This window comes from Schistocerca americana, chromosome X (genome assembly GCF_021461395.2).
Source record: "Schistocerca americana isolate TAMUIC-IGC-003095 chromosome X, iqSchAmer2.1, whole genome shotgun sequence".
Taxonomy (NCBI): domain Eukaryota; kingdom Metazoa; phylum Arthropoda; class Insecta; order Orthoptera; family Acrididae; genus Schistocerca; species Schistocerca americana.
In genome coordinates this window covers 479,112,320-479,134,635 of record NC_060130.1, presented here as the reverse complement: position 1 = coordinate 479,134,635, position 22,316 = coordinate 479,112,320, and the positions used below count along the sequence as shown (strand labels likewise).

The following is a 22,316-nucleotide window of genomic DNA, read 5'->3' as shown; positions in this document are numbered from 1 at the left end:
TGGTCAGTCTCTCATCCCCAGCTTGCTCGTCTGTCTCCCATCATCATTTGTTAGGCAGTTAGTGTCCGTCTGTCTGTTTGTCGGTCTGCCGTACGTTAATAGCTGCCTCTGTCATATTTGTCAGATTCGGTGTTCGGCTTGAAGTGTAACGGCCGAATTCCTGAAATATGTTTTTATCTGCATATCATCTTGAGAGGCGGTATATGTGTCATGTAGAGCATGTTTGGCCAACCTTGTATGTTTTATGTAAGACTGAATTTCATGTGTTATTATTTAAATGGTTATTTTAGTATATAAAGTTGACACCCTTCCACCATAAGAGTTTTTTTTTTAAATCAAGTTGCACCTTCGGTGGCAAGTTAATCTTTTAATGTTAGTGTTTTGTACCTTTTCCATCCCTCCTATGAGGTGCATAGTTTATGTGCTTGTGTGAGTTGTTAAAATTTTTAGTTTAAAGTAATCTGGTGTATTGCAGATTTGCACCAGTGTAGTATTTCAGAGGTTGTTGTGAGCGGTCATGACTACGGCCGTGTCAAAAGGGAGTGGCAAGGTTCTCAGCCCGAAAGCCCATACAGTCAAAAAATTGTTCTTTCTGCCTCTGAATAAATTGTAACTTGATATTTAGAGGGTGCATTCTGATTATAATTTTAAATCTGTTTTTTTTTAAAAAAAAGGTTTTTAGGAATAAAATTTCCATTTGTTGGAAGAAATTTGATTTGTTTTCAACAGTTAGCCACTCGAAACTACTTCCACGCTCACATAGTGTGATTAACTGTGTTAATGTTCTGGATGAATCGCTAGTAAATAAAATAAATTCTTAAGAAAAAGTTTTGAAAGTAGATTCACAGTTCACCCTCTTTCCACACTGACCACCTCCAGAAACTTCCCCGTATCAACTTGGCCCAAAAGTGTCTCTCACACCTTTCCTTACCTCCCCCTCTCCCTCTCAGCCCCAACACTCTCGTCGTCTGCCAAACCTCAATGTCGTGATCACAAAGCTCAGCCCTGTGGTCATGGAGGCAAAGGTGTTGCCAGAACTGAATGCCCATCCTGCCCTGGAAATCTGCTCAGCCTGATGCATCTATAACAGCTCTGGTCCTACCTTCCTGATGTCTGTGTTCACGGACTCTGCCTCCTCCATCGGTCACTTCCTCACTCAGGGGAGCCTGATTTTTAACTGCCATCACCCCATTGACCCCTCCCATTCCCTTCCACAATCCCACTGTTGCCAATGATGTCTCCTCTACAATGACCACCTCACCCAAAACTGCAAAAATCCCCCCACCTGCCACCACTATAAAGCCTCTCACAGTGTCATAACCTTGACTATCTTCCTTTCTGCAACATCTGCAATGAACGCCATCCCACCTACTCCTCCAAATTCAAGGCCAAACCCCGTTCCACTTGCCTTGATCTAACCGTTCCCATTCACCTAATCAGACAGCCCATCCACCCCAATTCCCTTCACCCTCTCCCTATGGTCGAAGACATCATCCATTTCCTGACTATCATCCACCAGAATATCCACCCCTTCCAACACCCCCACACTCTCCAGCAAATCTCTCTTGCTGCTCATTCCATCTTCCATTTGAATACCTACGCCACATGCTCCATCGACCAGGCCCGTTTCACCTTCACCTGCATAGACACCCTCGTTCAAGCCTCTCTCCTCCACCCTCCGCTCCCTTCCCCCTTCCTCCCTCTACCACCGGCAATTACGACGACACATCTGCAACCTCTTAACAGCACAGAGACACTGGGACTGACGCCAGACATGTACATGACTCAACTCTGCCATCCCTGTCAACTCCTCCAAGTATTGGTCTGCCTTCCACCACCTTACTGGTTGCCATCACACTCCACATTACCCCTTCTACAAGTCAAGCGCCCCTTCCCTGACAACCTCAGTAAGGCAAGCCATTTTGATTCCCTCCTCTCCAAATCTTCACCATTCCTGACGATCCACACTTTGATTACTCCCTCTTCCCTACAGTCCTTCAATGTTCTGATGCCTCCATCCCACCACTCACCCCCAGTTTCCAATACTCGGATCAGTTACCCCACTCAGATTTAAACACTCCCATTACAGGACACAACATCAAACTCGTATTCTACTCCAAACACAACACTGCCCCTGGTCAGGATGGTGTCACCTACCACCATCTCAAAGAATCCTCCCCCCCCCCCCCTCTTCCTGGCTATCCTTGCTACCTTGTGTAACATCATATTCATCATCCTCTCCACCAGCTTTTACTGTGATCTGTGGAAGACTTTCTGGGTCCTGCAGTTTCCTAAACCCATCAAATCCCCCTCTGACACCTCTTCCTGTCGTCCCATCTGTCTCACCTCCATGTTCAGTGAAGTCTTTAAGTCCATCCCCTCCCAACATATTCAGCACCACCTTAACCAGCAGCACATCTTTTCCCTTATCCAGCGTGGCTCAACCGACGACCAACTCCTTAATCTTACCAAACTTTTTTCCCTCCAACTTAACTCCTGCCATTCCACTATCTTTGTTTTCTCGACCACCATGCCTATGAGAGTGTCTGGCATCCCTGGCTCGTCTTTAACCTCCAGACCTACGCCCTTCCCATCAATCTCATTCATCTCACTGCTTCCTTCCTCTCCTGTCATCCCTCCTACTTCACTATCCACAATACCAACTCCTGTACACTCTATCCCACAGCAGGCATGCCCCAAGGCTCCATCTTTCCCCTCTCCTCTATCTCATGTATACTGCAGATATGCCCTAACCACCTCTGCCTGTTCACCTCCTCCAATTTGATGAACCACCTTCCTGCCCCTCTATCCTAGCCTTCAACTGTACCGAAGTACCCTTCAAACCCAGCCTATTGCCATGCCTTTATCATTGTGTCCCGCCCTCTCTCCATCTCCATGCCCTCCACCTCTTTTACCAAGATACCTTCCAGCACCTACCCCTCCCAGATGATGAGCTTCACTCTGATATCTACCCCTCGTACCAACTCTAATCCCACCATACCCCCTCCACAGGCCTCCCTCTCCCCTCCCTTTCCCTTCCACTGAGCAGTTTTTTCTTCCCTGCTACACCCCCTCCTTTCCTGTGCAGCCCTTCTGCATCTCTACATTCCCTCCTGACTTTCAATCCCTCTTCCTTTCCCATCCCGCTCGTCTCCTGATCCTTGGTGTACCCCCTGGCACCCTTTCTTTTCATCCCACACTCTCCAGCCTCCCTCCACCGCTTCCCTCTCTTCTCCCCTCTTTTCTCTCCTCTCAGGCCACCCTTCCCTTGGCAAGTCCCTCCTGGCAGTTTTCGCTCTTCGGTGTGTGTGCTCTGTCTCATGCAGTGGTTTTAAAGTGTCGTCATTGTGGTATGTGTTAATACTGTGGGCAACTTTTAACTTGTGTGTGTGACTACAATATATTTTACGTGCTACGCACATTGTCAACTGTGTTTTTTATCTTTATGTGGGCTTTTTTAACAGTCCCACAGTGAACGTCTCTTTGCAAGTGTATTGTCTCCTCTTATTATCTTCTAACCTCCCCCTTTTTATCGCCTTTTATATGTATCGTTTAATCTTTTTATTTACTGTAATGTCACTCAGCTGAAGAGCAGCAGATTGTGCTGCTGACAGCCCTCCCATGCCCAAATGGGGCAGAGGAATGAAATCACAACAAAGAAAATTACCTATGTGAGAACTGGTATGTCAGTCCTTAAACCAGCTTTTGGAAGTCGTAGCTTCAGACCACAGTCATGGGCCCTATGTTTTGGATACACATTTGGTTGACTGTGCCAATATAAACCAGTCACCCATATAATACTCACTAGGCAGAATGAGTTTGTAAAATTTAATTATAAACTGGAACTGCTTTTCATTATTTATACTGATACAGAATGCATATTGGAACCAGTCACTGGTTGTGGTCAAAGTATAGACTGATTTGTATTTTGATCAGATATCTTTACACAAACCATTCAGCACCTCTTACTACAGACACAGCAGTTATAACCAGGAATCTCCCCAGTTTAAATTACACAGAGGCAGTGATTGCATGCAGTGGTTTAGTCAACAGCTCTAGCAATCCCTGAACCTGTGAATGGTGTTTTGTTACAATATAACCAATGATACTAAGCCCCAAGAAATAATTAGCATTTTTCTGTGCAAAAGTCAGTCACTTTTGTGAGAAACCTTTTGAGGAAGACAATGTGAAGCACCATTGTTGTCATTTCCCTGGTGCACACCGATGTGCAGCACATCCCAGCAGCGATGTGAAGTACAGACATCACTATACTGTGCCAATTGTGTTTCACAATTATGATGGTCATTTCTTGGTCATGGAACTATGTGGAGAAAAGGTATCAGAGGTGATAAAGAAATTAGCTTAAATCCATGTCGTGTTTCACTAATGCATCAGGAGAAGAGATGCAACATAAATTTTCGATATATTGATCCACTAAACTTTCTGTTGTATTTCATTGAAGGGTGTGCGTCTTACCTGAAACCAGGAGAACTCAAGAGAATAATAACGTATTATCCCAATTATCGAGAGATCAATTTAGTTAACCAAAAGGACGTTTTTCTTTACGGACATGTAAGCACTGAATCGATTCTTCTGAAAGATCGCCTACCTTCATTCAAGAAGGGTCAGAATTTGCTAAAAGGCGAAACGATAACTGAGGCTGAATACCAGAGAGCCTGTAGTGTATGTAACACATTCAAGTGCAAAACGGTCAGAGAATACTCTGATTTATGTTTAAAAATTGATGTGCTGTTCTTTGTTGACATCCTCGAAATCTTTCATGGTCTTTTTCTTTAGACAAATTGACTGAAACCTGCACATTACATTACCTCATCTGGTTTGGCAAAGGAACGTCAGCTGAAAATTATTGAAGAGGACTTGTAGATAATAACCACTATCAAACAACTCCAGTTTGTAGAACCATCATGATGAAAACATTGATGAATTTTACATCTACCTTTATATGACCAGCTTATACAGATGGGCGATATTGCAGTACCTTCCTGTGCCTAATTTTAAATGGCTTCTTTTGAAAAGCATCAAAAATTTTGATGTTGGAAAGACAAAAAAATGGTTCAAATGGCTCTGAGCACTATGGGACTCAACTGCTGAGGTCATTAGTCCCCTAGAACTTAGAACTAGTTAAACCTAAGGACATCACAAACATCCATGCCCGAGGCAGGATTCGAACCTGCGACCGTAGCGGTCTTGCGGTTCCAGACTGCAGCGCCTTTAACCGCACGGCCACTTCGGCCGGCTTTGGAAAGACAGCAGATGGTTCGAACACAGGATACATACTGGAAATAGATCTTGAATACTTCAAAAGTATTCACCATTTACATTCAGCTATATCATTATTGCCAGAAAAAAAATGTCATCACAACCAGAGAGTGAAAAATAAAAGAATGACAAGAAAAATTGTGTCATTCATTACAGAAATTTGAAACAACAGTTGAAAAATATAGGTCTATTGGTTTTAAAACAAAATGTTTAATCTTATCATTTAGGCAAGTTCTGTGGATTAAGCCATACATAGTGAATAACACACAAAACTGCGTGTATGCATGAAATGAGTTTGAGGGGGAGAGAGAGAGAGAGAGAGACGTGTGTGTGTGTGTGTGTGTGTGTGTGTGTGTGTGTGCATATACAATGCATATCTTTGACTTTGGACTCATTTCAATATTATACCATAGTGTTTAGGTAAATAATGCATAACTTTGAGTTTGGTTCAAAAATGGCTCTGAGCACTATGCGACTTAACTTCTGAGGTCATCAGTCACCTAGAATTTAGAACTAATTAAACCTAACTGACCTAAGGACATCACACACATTCGTGCCCGAGGAAGGATTCGAACCTGCGACCGTAGCGGTCGCTCAGCTCCAGACTGTAGCACCTAGAACCACACGGCCACTCCGGCCAGCTTGAGTTTGGTTTCACTTTAATATTAGGTCAAATGTATGTGACTGTTATAGAAATAGAGAATATCATTGACTTTAAAGTGAGTGTTACATAATTTTTTACTCCAGATCTGACACATCATTGTAATAATAGTCTCAGATTGGTTGGAGACTGGAGAAGAGGGGAAGTATGCATTAGTTAAACGTAATTTGACACCAGTTTTACATATCCATTAAATACTACACTCAGATTAGTTGAAGATGTGGAGGAGACGTTGAGGTAAGGGGGTATAGAGCACAAGTCTAAGTTGCAAAAACAGCACGAGTTTTACTGACATTTTGCCTTTTTGAGGCATCTTTAGAATTCGTATAGGAACTACAGGTAATACATTAGTCCTAAGACATCGAAATTTTGGTGTACACCTTTGGTGAAGGCATGGAGCTACACTTTGCCAATGGTGCACACCAAAATTTCGGCTACTTGTGACTAATGTGTTACCCGATTTCCTATAACAATTCTGAAGATGCCTCAAAAAGGCAAAATATGTCAATAAAGCTTAAGCTGTCTTTGCAACACAAACTGTTTTTTATACTGAAAATGTATCACAGTTTCTCTCTATGGCCTTAGAGTGGGCGATTTACGTACACAATTGGTTTCTTTCAATCATCTTAAATTTTTAATACTGCAGAATGATTGGCTGGAAGTAAAGAGGGGATAAGAGGTAGGTTTTCTTAATTCACTACTAGAACAATTGTGCTATTTCCTAACACTACACTCTGATTCGTAGGAAAGAGAAGAGATAGAAGGTGTGAAGCACACAATTGGTCTTTTCCCATCATCTTGCATTTTTAATAGTTGTTTTTATTGGCTGGGGCTAAGGATGGGGAGACAGTGAGGGAGGAAAATGGGGAGACAGGTTTTAATTTTGCACTAACACAGTTGGACTGCTTTCTAATGCAATACTCTGAATGGTTGGAGAGAGGAGAGCATATAAAGCATATGACTTGCTCTGTTTACATCATCTTGCATTTTTAATACTGTGTTTGACTGACTGGAGATCACTTTTTCTTTTCTAAATTTTCAGCTGACACAGTTCACAATTGTGCTGTTTTCTTCATATTGATTTTCTTTCTAAGTACTACTGCGCTGTGTCTGGTTGGAGATAGGGGAGGAGAGGACATTTTTTTTTTATTTCCCACCAACACAATTGGACTATTTCTGCCATCTTGGATTTCTTAATACTGTGTTATGGTTGGCTGGAGATAAGGAGAGGGGAAGGGAGATGGAAAGGGGTATGGCTTTCCATTGATAAGCATGATGACATCATTGATAGGAATGCTGATGTCACTACCACTGCCCCTGCATATAGGAAACCCCAGTGCAAAGGCAAAAATAGATCACGTACCATAATACGTATCAACGCTAGTTGTTCCTTTAACTACACTCATGGACAGTTTTTCAAACAAAATTGTGTAATGCACAGAAACCATCCAAATCAACTTTTGTAAAATGTTCTCTAAAGCAGTGTACGACACCATCTAGTAACATAGAAGTATGTTGGAACTGATTATTTTTGTGTTAACAAATAATGTATCAAATGTGATAAACTTGGAGTTTATTTGGCGCACAGTTATACACACAAACCTCAGAAAAATCAATTATGTACCACAGGAAAAACAAAGCTATTGGGTTGCAAAGAAAATGCACACAGCAAAGATTCATGACAATCAAAGAAGATAAATTACTGAGTCTGTAACATATGCAACAAAAATAAATTTGTCTTTCTTTTGCACTTTTTTTTTTAAATGGCATGGTTAATAAATGTATCTTCTGGTCGTTCGATGGAACGTGTTCCAGTAGAAATTCATGCACAAAATGATAACATATATCAATATGGTCCGCAGCTCGTGGTCTTGCGGTACCATTCTCGCTTCCTGGGCATGGGGTCCCGGGTTCGATTCCCGGCGGGGTCAGGGATTTTCCTGCCTCAAGATAACTGGGTGTTGTTGTGTCGTCTTGATCATCATTATTCATCCCCATTATGGTCGGAGGAAGGCAATGGCAAACCACCTCCACTAGGACCTTGCCTAGTACAGCGGTGGGGGTCTCCGGCATTGCCCCCTGTATTCCTCAGAGTATGGGACCTCATAATCATCTCATATCAATATGCCCATTCGTCTGGTGAAACTCTTCATGTTTAATAAGTTTCACTGCACTTAAATTGTCATTATTCAACATTGTTTTTATGTTGTTGAACAAAGCCAAGTCATTATGCTATGCCCACATAGCGACATTTTCACCTATGGTCTCAGTTATCATAATGTCTCTCAATGGCTCATATAATTTATGCATGATTAACTGACATTTAATGAAAAGAGTGACATATTTGTGGTAAATCTCTCAATAGATGAGTGCAGATGCTAGGAGGGGTAGGAAGGGGGAGAGGAAGAAAAGGCAAGGACTGACTTCCAGAGCCCACTGCTGGAGATACATAAGGTCGGCCAGAAAAATTTGGTGTTGCTGACCAATTTCCAGCTGTAAGACACAGCAAGAACTATGGAGAGAACAAGATCATTTTATTCGTCATGACCTACCGAGTTTTTGTCTGTAAAGAAGCTGGCAGTATACATGGAGCAAGTCACTTAATTAACAGAGACACAGGATTTCAGATCAGCAAACTATGGGAATCAGTGTTAGTAGCACTGAGTCACTGTCAGTCTCAGAGAAAAAAATCCAATGAGACAACACCAAAGGGGTCTCAAAGTCAAGGGAGCTAGGCCAAGCATACAGAACCTGTGTGCATGCACAATCTGGCATCTGTGCCTTGAAGCCAAGCTTCTCACACCACACTCTGCTTCACTCTTTCTCCTCACAGTAGAACTTCTCTAGTGACGTAGCATATAAACTGGCTCCCAATAGGCACATCTGCTGAACATTAAAGGCATCTGCGTCACTGAAATATTCTGCAGTTTCCATGACTGCATCCCACATTACAATATAGCTAATTCACAGGGTAAAATTAAAATGATATAGTCAGTTGTGAAGAAAGTGTCTGGTCAGCAGCACAAGGTCGATGATATAAAGTCAGTTCGTAGTAAAAATATTTCTGTTATTGATAAATCAGATATATGTGCAGTATTTAACAATCATTTTATGAGCATTGCTGGTGAATTAAATAAAAATTTAGTTTCTAAAGGGAATCATATAACTCCCTTGGAAAATGCGTTTCTGAGACTGATGTCTGAAATACTCCTCTGTGATACTGACAAGGGGGAGATTGAGTCAGTAATTAAATCACTGAAGATTAAGGACTCTCATGGATATAATGGAGTGCCTAGCAGAATATTAAAGTACTGTGCTGCACATGTTAACCCTGTACTTAGCCATATTTGTAATTTTTCCTTTACGAATGTTCAGTTTCCTGAACGATTAAAGTACTCAGTAGTAAAGCTGCTTTATAAAAAGGGAGAAAGGGGTAATGTAGACAATTTTAGACCTATTTATATGCCATGAGTGTTTGCTAAAGCTAATGAAAAGGCTGTGTATGTAAGGATAATTGATCATTTTATATCACATCATTTGCTATCAAATGTACAGTTTGGCTTTAGAAGTCATTTAACAACTGAAAATGCTATATTCTCTTTTCTCTGTGAGATACCGGATGGGTTAAACAAAAAGTTTCAAATGCTAGGCATATTTTTTTTATTTAACTAAGGCGTTTGATTGTGTTGATCACAATATATTGCTCCAGAAGTTGGACCATTATGGAATACGGGGAGTAGCTCACAATTGGTTCACCTCTTACTTACTTCATAGTGTTGAGAATAGTTGGATGTGGGGTCTGAGTGGTGTATCGTCAAATGGTGTGTGTGTGTGGGGGGGGGGGGGGGGGGGCAGGGATCAGCATTGTGGCCACTCCTGTTCCTTATTTATATAAATCTAACATATTTCCGTTTGCTGATAACACTAGCTTGGTAGTAAAGGATGTTACGTGCGACAGTGGCTTGGTTTCGAACAGTGTAGTACATGGTTTGTAGAAAATAAACTAATGCTAAATCACAATAAGACTCAGTTTTTACAGTTTCTAACACATAATTCAACAAAACCCGACATCTTAATTTCACAAAATGGGGATATGATTAGTGAAACTGACAGTTCAGAATTCTAGGCAGTCATATAGATAGCCAACTGTTGTGGAAATCCCATGCTCAGGATCTTGTTCGAAGACTTAATGCTGCCATTTTTACTATTCAAACGGTATCTGAAGTAAGTGATCATTCAACACGAAAATTCGTCTGCTTTGCTTATTTTCATTTGTTTATGTTGCATGCTATTATATTTTGGGGTAACTCTTCCCATACTAAATATTTTTGGCTCAGAAACAGGTGGCTCAGGCAATAAGTGGTGTAAGTTCATGAAGCTCTTGTTGACCCCTGTTCACTAGTCTGGGTATTTTGACATTGACCTCTCAATATATATATTCTTTACTGTCGTCTTGTTAACAATATCAGCTTATTCCCAAGAATTAGCAGTTTTCACTCAGTTAATACTTGGCAGAAATCCAACCTGTGTTTGGATCAGGCTTCCTTAACTCCTCTGCAGAAAAGTGTGCAGTATACTGCAGCATCCATTTTCAATAAGCTACCTCAAGAATTCAAATATCTTAGCAGTAATCCACGTGCTTTCAAATCAAAACTGAAGATGGCTCACTCCTTCTATTCTGTTGAGGATGAGGAGTTACTTGAAAAATTAAGCTGATTGTTGTGTTATATTGTTGACTGCATTTACTGAAACTTATGGCTTGACATTTTTGGGTTCATAAACATTTTATTTTTATCTGTTATTAATTTTATGTTGTAATTTCATGAACTGACATGTTCCATGACCTTGGAGATTTGTTCCTCAGTTTGATCCTACATACCTTGACATGTAAATAAATAAAATAAATGCAAGAACTTTTCCAGCTATTAAGCTTTAATTTGGGCCTGTCTACTAGCGTCTTTGTAAGTCTTCCACTATGTATACTTGTCCGGGATAATATGACAGGAAAATGATGGTAAAGCTGATGTTCACAAGCAGCCTAGGAAAAAGTTCCAGTTTATTTGTTGTCAACACTACAAACAATGATATAGTCCATCATCAACAAAGGAGTTGCTGATGTGGAACTTCGTTAGGGTAATACAGTTTGTAAGCAAAGCACACTTTATCAAGACCACTAAATGCATATGTTCATATTCAGGAAGGGTACTGTTAACCAAGGTGTTGAGTGTTCTAAAGCCAACTTCTTTCATTATTATCAAGTTTACAAAATAACTGGAAGAAAAAAAAGAGTTGAATATGAAGTTTATTGTTTGTTTAGCCATTGAAAAACTGTGCAAGAGACACATTCTTACAAATCCCTTGGTGATAAATATTATGAATAGGATAATGGTCAATGATTGTACTGACAGAATCACTATATGGATTGCCATTGGTATCCACAAGATGTAGAAAACATATTTTAATAAATGCTTTAATGATCCTTGATATGTCTCACAACAACAGGGGAAACAAAGAGGATGCAGGAATAATAAAAAAAATAATAGAATTTAAACTGTATTTATATAATTACATATCACGTGTCTTACAGACAAATATTAAATAATTTTGTCTTTGTTAGTATAAATGATATTGCACTTTCAGATATTCAGGTGTATAGTAAAAAATGCCAACCTGAGATGTCCATATTCCACATCTAAACAAAGTCCTGTATCAATATTTCATGTCTTCATTATAAAAGGTTATCATACTATTTTGTGCACATATGTTCATAGGATACTAGTCGCATTAAGCAATTTTCATTCCTGAACATTGTGTATCAGATATTACAGTTTACGATGAGCAACTGACCAGATACTTTTGTGGTTTGTGAGGACAGTTCTGAATTCTTCACATTACCAAAGTTTTAAACACAGTACAGAATACTGACAAATATAATAGGTACAAAGAAATCTTTAAAAAAATAACACTAAATATGACATTAATTTTGATGAACATCATGATGTAATCTCGATTGCAGTGTTAATGAAAATTGATTTACACAAGGTGTATAAAAGAAACTCAGATTCCATATAAGTTACTGTCCATCTGTCCATGGTAATTACAGGATGATAGCAAGTATTCTTCATCAGCCAAACACACACACACACACACACACACACACACACACACACACACACACACACACACACACAGATTTCTTATTTCTTTTTATGATTATGAAAATGTACATACTCTTAATACAACTGTACCTCCATGATATTTTTTTTTTCAATTTACAAAAAAAGATTTATTATGTTATATTACACATCAAGATGAAATTCAAATCAAGGGTGTCTACAGACAATAAAATAATATACAAATGATGTCAACCTTACATACACACAACATATCTTTATGCAGAAGTGGTTTACAAAATTTATGTTGTAATTCATTCACACTTTGGTTCATCACTATTCAAAAGTATGTTTTATGAGAATACCCAATACATCAGATAAAAATTATGATTTGCTTCCTTGTGAAATATGTACAAAACAAGCCTGAGTAGTATGAAGCAGTGTTCCACATTCTTCCCTCATTTCACATACATGAAATAAATACCATTACACTATCTAACAGTACTGGCTGTAATACATTGCACTGATTTGTTAAGTTGACTTTAAAGCAGCAATGTGCCACTTTTCCACCAAGGAACATGTTTTTAAGAACTTCTCTGATGTAGTGTAGGCAGAAAGGGAATGAAAGAAAGATGTTTAAACATAACAGAAACAAAAAATCTGCTTCTTTTTCTAGTTTATGATGGTGCTGGAGAAGAAAATGTGGACTTCACCATAGGATCTCACGCCTGTAATGAATCTGCTGCTGCCGTCAGAAAATAAATCAATTTCTGTACCTCATTTATTGTATTTTAATGTGTGGAAATATGTTCTGAAATATCAAGATTTGTTTTCTGGTTGCTGGCTTATTTATTTTTGTGAGGGGTCAGGTATTTAAATGTAGACTTTCTTAGGTTATACTGCTGAACAGCTCTCAAGTTTCCACCTAAGTGGCAAAACTGAAACTCTCTAACAATTCTGGCTAAAATATCAACTTCTAATTGAAAAGGTCTCTAGTTTCTGGCAATATGTTTATTTAGCTATAACCTAGTGATTTCACCACAAGGTCATGAGCATAACACTTATTGAAACATTACACAATTTCGTCACTGCCACCTGGCTGGGCACTAGAGAGATTTACAATTAGAAATCAGTATTTTTGGCCAAAATTCTTATTATTTTTATTCCTGCAGGTGCAGGTCATCTAGATCAGTAACGAGCCATAGTTTACATTCAATTCTTTAACATCTTTTACTATCAATATTGAAGTAATTCTCTTAGACACTAGATGTTCCAATACACCAAAATAGTTGTAACACATTTATGTTTGTGTGAGACAAGTATATTGGTAGTAATCTCTTATCCTGTTTTTCTTTCTGCAAGAAGTGCTAGGTGCACTGGCTTAGACAATAGAGTATTTCTGGAGACACAAGTGTTTCTGAAGACATGAAAAGAAAAATAACGTAGAAAACATAACGCACCATAATATTTCTTATAACCACAAAGTGTTTTGTTGAACAGTGTGTGTAGGATGGTGGTGATGGGGGTTGAAGGATTGAAGTGTTATACTATTACTAAATGTATTAGCGGTACTTGACTATAAAAGTGACTAGCCAACAGAGAGGTATGAGAAGAGTGAGAATTCAGTATCAGTTTCTTGCATTCTTTTTATCATTATTTTTATTATTATTGTAGTAGCAGAGTGATCTACATTGTTACTAAGAAAGATGTACTACACACTGTAAAAGAAAAACTGAATGATAAAACATATTTAATTTTTTTGAGCCACAGAAAATGCCAAGTCATCGAGAGGCAATGAGCTTTGACAGACAGTTAGAAATTTTGTGCAAAATGACTTGTGCATATCTTTCAGGTGTGTGTGTGTGTGTGTGTGTGTGTGTGTGTGTGTGTGTGTGTGTGTGTGTGTGTGTGTGTGTGTGTTTTCTGATGTCAGTGCTGTTGCAAACACAAAAATGAATAGGTAGTGAATTTATAATTGGTGTTTGTTAACTAGGCTTTCATAGTTTCATGGTAAATAAAAAGAATTTTCATTCACCAACACTTGACATGCACATCATGTGCAAAAAATAATTCATAAGATGTCAATATTATGAGTGTTTGGTGTAATAATAAAACAGAGGTTTACTGATGAAACACATTCATGACATATTACCAGAAAACTCCTTCCACTGATACTAAGCGCATGTTATAGGTTCTATGTAAGTAACAGAAATGGTTTAAATGGCTCCTGCCATAGGGGATGTGCACCCAACCTGAATTGGGGCAAGGATAAAAGTTGCACTAAAACTATGATCCAGACAATTTTCATCTTATAAAAGAAAAATGAAACAAAAACCAAATGCAATTCATACCAAATCATATTATCAAGTCAGATCACAGAAACTAATAATATGTTGCACCAATAGGATATAAAGGGAAATAAAAAGCTGATCTCTTGCCTAAAATGAATTGGTATATCTATTTATCTATGAAAAAAATTGTATGTCAAAGTAATGTATAATGTATACTGAGTTAGGTTCTTTTCTCTGCATTCATCTGCTGACACAAAAATCAAAGTAGTTCCTCATAATTACTCATGTTTCCTAGAGTATAAGTGACTTGTTCTGTGTCAATATTGTTACAATTCTGAGAGAGTATTCAAAAATACAAATTATGTTACTTTGTACTGGGTAATAATTCTAAGATAACTATTTTTTATTGTTTCTCTCTCTCTCTCTCTCTCTCTCTCTCTCTCTCTCTCTCTCTCTCTCTCTCACAACGCGCATGCACACACACACACACACACACACACACACACACAAGGAATAGTAACTGAGAAAATATTACAAAATAAATGGCGTACAGAGTAGAAGGGCAGAGACTAGGTCAAAATAATATAAATACCCGAATTTATTAATCCTTGTTGTTACAATAACAGTAATAATAATGTGCTGAAATGTTCTGATAATGAAGGAAACTTGACTATTAAAACAAATTCTGCTATCTATGGGGATCTTTTTAGTACTAAAAAGATTAACTACCCTAGTAAAATGTACACAGAATGTATTGCTTTTAATAATGTGACTCTTGCCATGTACATATACCAGACCAATTCATTGTAGGAATTTATTAACATCAACAGCATGCTTTGTGTTCATGGGTTATGCCTTTGGAAAACAAAAGGGGTGTAGATTCCTTTAATTTAATTAATTATTGATAAAATTGTTAACTCTGACTCCATCTAATTTGCATCTGTGTATTACAATGCATAATGCATTAGAAATCTAACACTGCATTATGTGTTGACTGCATAGGTGTGTGGCAAACAATTGATGCAAAACTGCTTACATTATGGCCCGTTGTATGAAAGGATATGGGGCCAAGGCACTGACTAGTCTGAAGTAGACATTTCCCCATTTATTGAAATATGCAAACATGAGAGTGATTCCTTAACAAATAAATCAAGCTCCATCTCAAAAGCTCACTGCATATACTGAACAAACCTTCCTGCAATGTGTTTTCAGTGCATTATGTCCATGACTTAGATTTTATAAACCAAAAAGGGGCTCATATGACAGCTTGAACAGTTGATTGGGCTTAATATTTTGGACTCTCAGGGAACATATTTCAGTGGACATTAAACTCACTGGGCATTGACATCATCTGTGATCATGTATGTTGATTTCATGTAGTCAGATATTAAGAATTTAGCAAACACTAAACTCTTATGATATGCAGTAAAAGTGTTTCTTAGATAGATTCAGACAATTCAATAACCACGGAATTAAAAATATGTTAATAGTAACTTTCTCACCAACAAATCTGCTAATTACACTTGCAACAAAAATTAAGTTGATAGAAATCACAATAATGTTTAAAATTGAAAAATTAGACACAATGCACAAATTAATGCTCCAATATGGGTAGTTCAACACAAACGTGAATAAATCTTTAAGAAATTTATGTAACACACATTTCTGTTACGGAATGCTCCTTGTATTACACAAAACTTTTGAAAAATCTCTCTGTTTCTGCATTGTACTTAGAGACACACTGATGCTTAAATTCCTTAGACATAACCACTGATGGTCAATTCAGTCAAATGTATAAGTACATTAATTTCTCCATGCAGATTATTATATCTTAAGAAAATAGACTTTACAGTAGTTATTCACAGTCAGTGTGGAGTGTCCATTGATTGTATATGAACCGCATCTTCTGGATACAGCAATCTAATGAAACCTTCTTGAACCGCTTTGCTTGAAAAGCAGGTACTAGGTGAATATCTTGTGTTCACACACTGTAACAGTCATAACGAATCTTCCATTCTTCTAAAGACTATTTCACAGCTGCAACAGGCACATAACAAAGTTTTGTCTCAATCGTTTAATTTATTTAAATCCCAGAGATGACATTATAAACTTGGACAAATTGATAAAGTCACTGTATTTATACATATACATATATTGTCTCAGGGTATAATCACTTGTCATTGTAAGGATAGGCGGACTTGTAAACATAGCAAGAGTAATTTTCTTTTGACCTTTTCTCTGCTTAAATGCACACAAATGGTGCCAGATGCTGCTGGAATACACATGCACAAACTGTTCTAAAAACAGTAGGTGCGAGTTCCAGGACAAATCCTTCCTTGTGCTTGAGCATCCGGACCATCAGGGGCCCGGACACCCAGCCCACGTCAGCCATAGTAATACTGGCTGTTTGTGGCACGGTTCAGGCTCCGTGGAATTCCACTGCTGCCTCCAAACCGCACAACTTCTGATACACTTGTAGGTGGTGTTCGACCTGGCACATTTGGAGCTTTGGTAGGAACAAGTCCGAGGACTGTGTCTGATCCAGAAACTGCTGTCTCCATTTCTGCTTCACTCAGGTCATCTGTAAAACCATTTGGTAATGTCTGTTCTGTTGGTGGTGCCGAAGGCTTTGGATTGCGCTGGCTTCTACGGCGTTGTAGCAGAAGCCGTCCTATTACCAGTCCCAGGAAGAGGACGAGCCCCGCCGTTACACTTAGGATAAGGTACAGGTAGAACTTCTCCTGGTTTCCTGTAAAACAATGCATTTTTTAACTAACTGTAATGCAATATATGAATAACAATTATTACTGCAGTAGAATATTTCACTTTTTTTACTGTATGCTGCTCAGTTTAAACAAAACTAAAACATGGAGAATATCTGTGAATATTACTTTATCTATTACAATATATGATTAAGTGATATATTTTAATGGATTGGTTTTATTTTGTAAGTAAAATCAAACACCACTAATAAGTAAACATTAACACATATTAAATATCATAAATGGATACTTTGTCTACTTACTTTTATTTCTAAGAAAGCTATATTGAAGAGAAGTATGAATGACTTAGTATAACATTTGCATCTACCAACAATAGACAAACACTTAAAATAAGTTACAAGTGATTATTTTATCAATTACAGTACCCAAGAGACTTGCACCTCTCATCTTTTCTAATTCTTTTATTTTACTCACGTGAGATGAAATTGTATGCGTTAATCCATTCAGAAATGAAGCCAATCACATTCGTTTTGTCCTCAAGATTTACTGTGATGTTGCAGTTGTTATTTTCAAGGACTTTCTCATCCGAGACATCATCACCTTGCATATCTTTGGTGGTGATAGGGTCCACAGGGGCAGAGGGAGAATGGGAGAACTTTTTGCTTGTAATGTGGGGTTTTACATATGGACCATACTTTTGTATGTCTGTAATGAAAACAAATAATGTTGCCTTTATAAAACTGGCTTGTTCTTCCTCATCTAATCCCAGATATATATGCAGTTAAATCATGTAAACTATTTTAACATTATTTATGAGTTACAGTTTAATAAATATTTTTTTTATTTTGCTAAATACTTTTCATAGTAACAGGTAAATGATACTACAAAAAGTTGCTTGTTATTTACAACTCTCAGGGAAAGTGCAATATATGCATAGATGATACCATCCATATTGTGTTTGAAGGAAGCATTTGTGAGGTGCAATAGTTCTGGTCAAAATTTGATTTCACCAGATGGTCATCAAGCAATGACAGAAAGAAGAAACAAAGCCTTATTTACAGCAAACAGAACACAGGTGCAAATTTGTATTGAATGCTGTTTGTGGCATTCATGGTGCTGGATACATTTCAGTGAATACCACACCAATACACTACCTTATCTACACAGTAATTAACAGTGCTCCCAACTGTTGATATCTTTCCTAATCTAACTGCAGTTGTTACACAACGGAGAACACAAAATTTCATGCTATTAGCAAAGAAAGGTTAGTGAATCCTTGTTAGTATTTAATAAATGTTGCAGTTTATACAGCTGACAATTACTGAACTCTTTATTTAGAAATAAATCAACTGAGTAATTCCTTCATAAAAGAGAAACTTTCCCCTAATTTTTCAGCATAGTTATTCTGCACTGTATGGCTAACCAGCAAATGAATGACTGTACAAAGAATATGTCATTATTGTAGCTCAGCTACTGACTTGCATTCTGCATCACATGTTCTCAGGTAATTCTATTTCAAATGGTGCAGTGTGCAATGACAGAAAAAGGTGGTGTTGCTGCTGGTGATGGTGCTGGTTGGAGTGAGGGGGTTGGGGAAGAGGGGGGGGGGTGGAAAACTTTTGATGAAGCATAACAGTTCGTTTTCTGACTGTTAACATTGTAATTAATCTGTTTTTTGCGCTTCTAACCATCCTTCAAGAATATGTTATTTACCTAATATGATACTGATTACATGTTTGAAGCCAGCGGTATTGCTGTAGTGATAACACCGGTTCCCATCAGTTTATCGAATTTAAGGGCTGTTGAGCTTGGATAGCACTTGGATGGATCAGTGTCTGGGTCTGCCGAGTGCTGTTGGCAAGTGGGCTGTACTCAACCTTTGTGAGACCAACTGAGGAGCTACTTGACTCAGAAGTAGCAGCACCAGTCATGAAAACTGGCAACGGCGAGGAGAGCAGCGTGATGACCAGATGCCCCTCTGTATCCGCATCCAGTGACAGCTAAGGTCTGAGATTGACACAGTGGCTGGTTGGTACTGTTGGGCCTTCAAGGCCTGTCTGGACAATGTTTGTTTGTTTTAATTACATTTTTAGTAATTTTTCCACAGCCTACAAAATCTACTCTCTAGTTCATAGATGAGGATCGATGGTAGTTTTCTTTGTCTCTTTTCTCTTAAGAAGTTCTTGGGAAAAGCAGAAGAAACTAGCAATAGAGTATGCAAAATTTTCTTTCTAACTACAGCGCACAGTTTTCAAATTAAGTCTACTAACTTTTGAGTTCTAATAATTATTTCTAACTAAAATTGCCACTTTTTTTCCAATTTTCCACTTTAAAGTGAATCCAACTCTCAAAGTGTGTTCACTTCACCCATCAGTCTAACTGAATTTGATATCTCAAAAGATCTGCCACTGATTTGGAATGAAAACTTATTCAGCTGTTGACTAACTCTTGAACTGCCTGCCAAGGTCCTATAAGGCACACAACACCTCTCTGTTTCCCTTTAGTGTGAGACAGTGACTGATCAGAACTTCATATTGACGAACACTGTTTCATCCACATTGCATTAAGTTCAGTAAATGCTGATTCTTCTGTGGTGCAGAGCATATCACTCAAAAACATTGAGTTATCATTGTAATTGATCTTGCAGTAGTGAAAACACAGTGCCTTATAAAAAGAGTGAAGCAATAACAAGATATGGTGTCCATGTAACTTCATAGAAGTACAGGTAATCGGCAGGTATGTAAATGCTTAGAGTTGCAGTTCTCAGTGACAGAGGGAATAGACACCAGAGTGCATTGGTGTTCATGTTTAGTGGTTTTACGAGGCCTGTTTAGGGTATATATACATTGTAAACAGCATCAGATGTTGAGTGATCACTGTGAAGGACACAGAGGCAGCACATACTCCTGTGAATCAGTGTTATCAGCAGCTAACAGAGTTTGAAAGGGGCCTCACTGTGGGTCTCCATTTGGCTGCATGGTGGAATCATGGAATATCCAGATATGTAGGGCATGTATTGTTCACCACACACATTCTACCCCTTCACATCAGTGCCTGAGAACAAGTAATGGAGTCCATGCAACATTCTGTGTCATCCTGCACCACTGGTCAGAGCCTAACAGTAGCTGTACTAGGGAATTACCATCCCATGCATTGCTGCCACACCAAAACACAAATGGCTGCTTTTGGAGTGGTGCTGTGACTGGGATGTATGGGCTGTTGATGAATGCCATCACATTGTTTTCAGTGATGAACTTTGTTTCTGCTCTACCTCAGATAACCATCAAAAGTGAGTATGTCACTGACCTGGGGAGAAGTTCCAGTCCTCCAGTGTTTTTGAAAGGCACTGTGGTGTTGCTCCTTTATGACTTCAGGTCATGACTGGTAGAGTTGAGGGAACTATAATCACTTATCAGTATGTCACAAACAGCCTGCATTGTCAAGTGTTAACCCACATGCAACAGCATCATGATAACATTTTTCAACAGGACAAGGATGGTCCACACATAGCATGTGTTTCTGTGAACTGTCTGCATGGTGTTGAGGTGCTTCCTTAGCCATTATGATGTCCAGTTCTGTACCCAATAAAATGTGTGGAACTATCTCATACCGATAAGGGGGCTCATATTGCCAAGTTCTTTAGAAATATGATTTGAGATTGTAATCACCACAGTGCATTACATGGCTTCTAAACCTGTGAAGTTTCATTTTGTTTTTTCCTCCCCTTGTGGGTGGTCCACTTTTATGTCAAGCAGTGTATGTTGTAAGGGAAACTTCAACATTAAGAGTGAGAAACTATTTCATCAGAAGAGAGGTGGTGGTTTGAAGCTTCTGATCACCAATCTATAACCCATTAAACTGGATTTAATTCCGAACCTCTCAGCTGTGTCTCATGAAGTGAGGGCATGTTGGTTGGTTGGTGAACAGACTAAACTACTGAGGTCATCAGTCCCGTGTTCCATAAACATGTCCATCTCCATTTGCCAGCCACACTACAGTGCACTGAAACCTCCAGCCTAAAAGCTTAGGCTAAAGGCCAGACACATCACAAGACAAAGTTGAACAGACAATACAAGAGGAGGAGAAACAGTAAAAAAAGCAGGTATGGTGAGGGCCTGGGAGATAAGGCCAGGCACCCACCCTCAGTTTGAGGGATAAAAAGTCCCTCTTGAATAAAACTTAAAACTAGAGTAGCTGTTGAGGCATTGTCACCTAACACAATAGGCAGTCCATCAAGAGATTGGGATAGTCCCACAGGATATGGGCTACTGTCAATTGGGAACCACAGTGGCACTGGGGTGGTTCTTTGTGATAAGAGGAGATGACAGTGAGTCAGCCAAGTATGACCGCTGCAGAGCCAGCAAAGGACACTGGAGTCCTAGCGAGTGGCTCACATGGATGACCTCCACACATTTGTTGTCTTCTTTATAGCACATAATTTATTTGGTGTAGTTAGAGTGCACCATTTGGCATTCCAGATCCCAAAAACTTTACAGAGTAAGGCCATTTGGAAATCAGTTTCTGGAGTGTAAATCTCCAAAGTTGGTTTACCGGTAGCCTGTTTGGCCAGCCTGTATCAAGTTAATTTCCCAGGATTTCGACATGTCCTGGGGTCCTGATGAAGGACATCAAACATCCACAGTGTTTGAGGGCATAAACAGATCCCTGGATAGACATTAGTGAATGATGGTGAGGGTAGCACTAGTTGAGAGCTTGTAGGCTGCTTAAGGAGTCACTACAGATGAGGAAGGACTCACTGGTGCAGGAGCAGATATGCTCAAGAGCACGAGAGATGGCTACCAATTCTGCAGTGAAAACACTGCAGCCATCAGGCAAGGTACTCTGTTCAGTATGTCCAGTATGAGTGTAAGTGAAGCCAATATGACCATCTACCATTGAGCCATCACTGTACACTATCTGTGAGCCCCATAAATTGCTGAGGATAAGGAAAAATTGGCGATGGAGAGCCTCAGGATGAACTGAGTCTTTTGGTTCTTGTGATAGGTTCAGAAAAAGCTGTGGCCGATGTAAGGACCCTGGGGGTGTATGTGAGTGGATCCAGAGGAAAGGTGGTAGAGGGAAAAACTCAAGTTCGCAAAGAAGGAACCGAACATGGACTGCTATCATAATCCATAATCTGGGCCGCCATTGCGAGAGATGGATTACTCTGTTTGGGAAGAGGAGGCAGTAATTCGTTGGATGCTCAGGTGAATTACAGACATGAGTGACATAATTAACAAGCGGTTGT

The 22,316-nt window shown here is 39.0% G+C and overlaps 1 protein-coding gene across 1 annotated transcript in view; it reads right to left on the bottom strand.

Annotated features, from left to right (window-relative positions):
• Positions 1-11,520: 11,520 nt before the first annotated feature.
• Positions 11,521-22,316, bottom strand: part of LOC124556082 (protein eva-1) — a 350,386-nt gene continuing 339,590 nt past the window's right edge. The window contains exons 8-9 of the mRNA XM_047130109.1: positions 17,543-17,773; positions 11,521-17,094 (exon numbers count right to left, since the gene is read on the bottom strand). Of these exons, the coding sequence (XP_046986065.1) occupies positions 16,730-17,094; positions 17,543-17,773 (596 nt within the window). The 3' untranslated portion in view covers positions 11,521-16,729. The remainder of the gene's footprint in view (positions 17,095-17,542; positions 17,774-22,316) is intronic.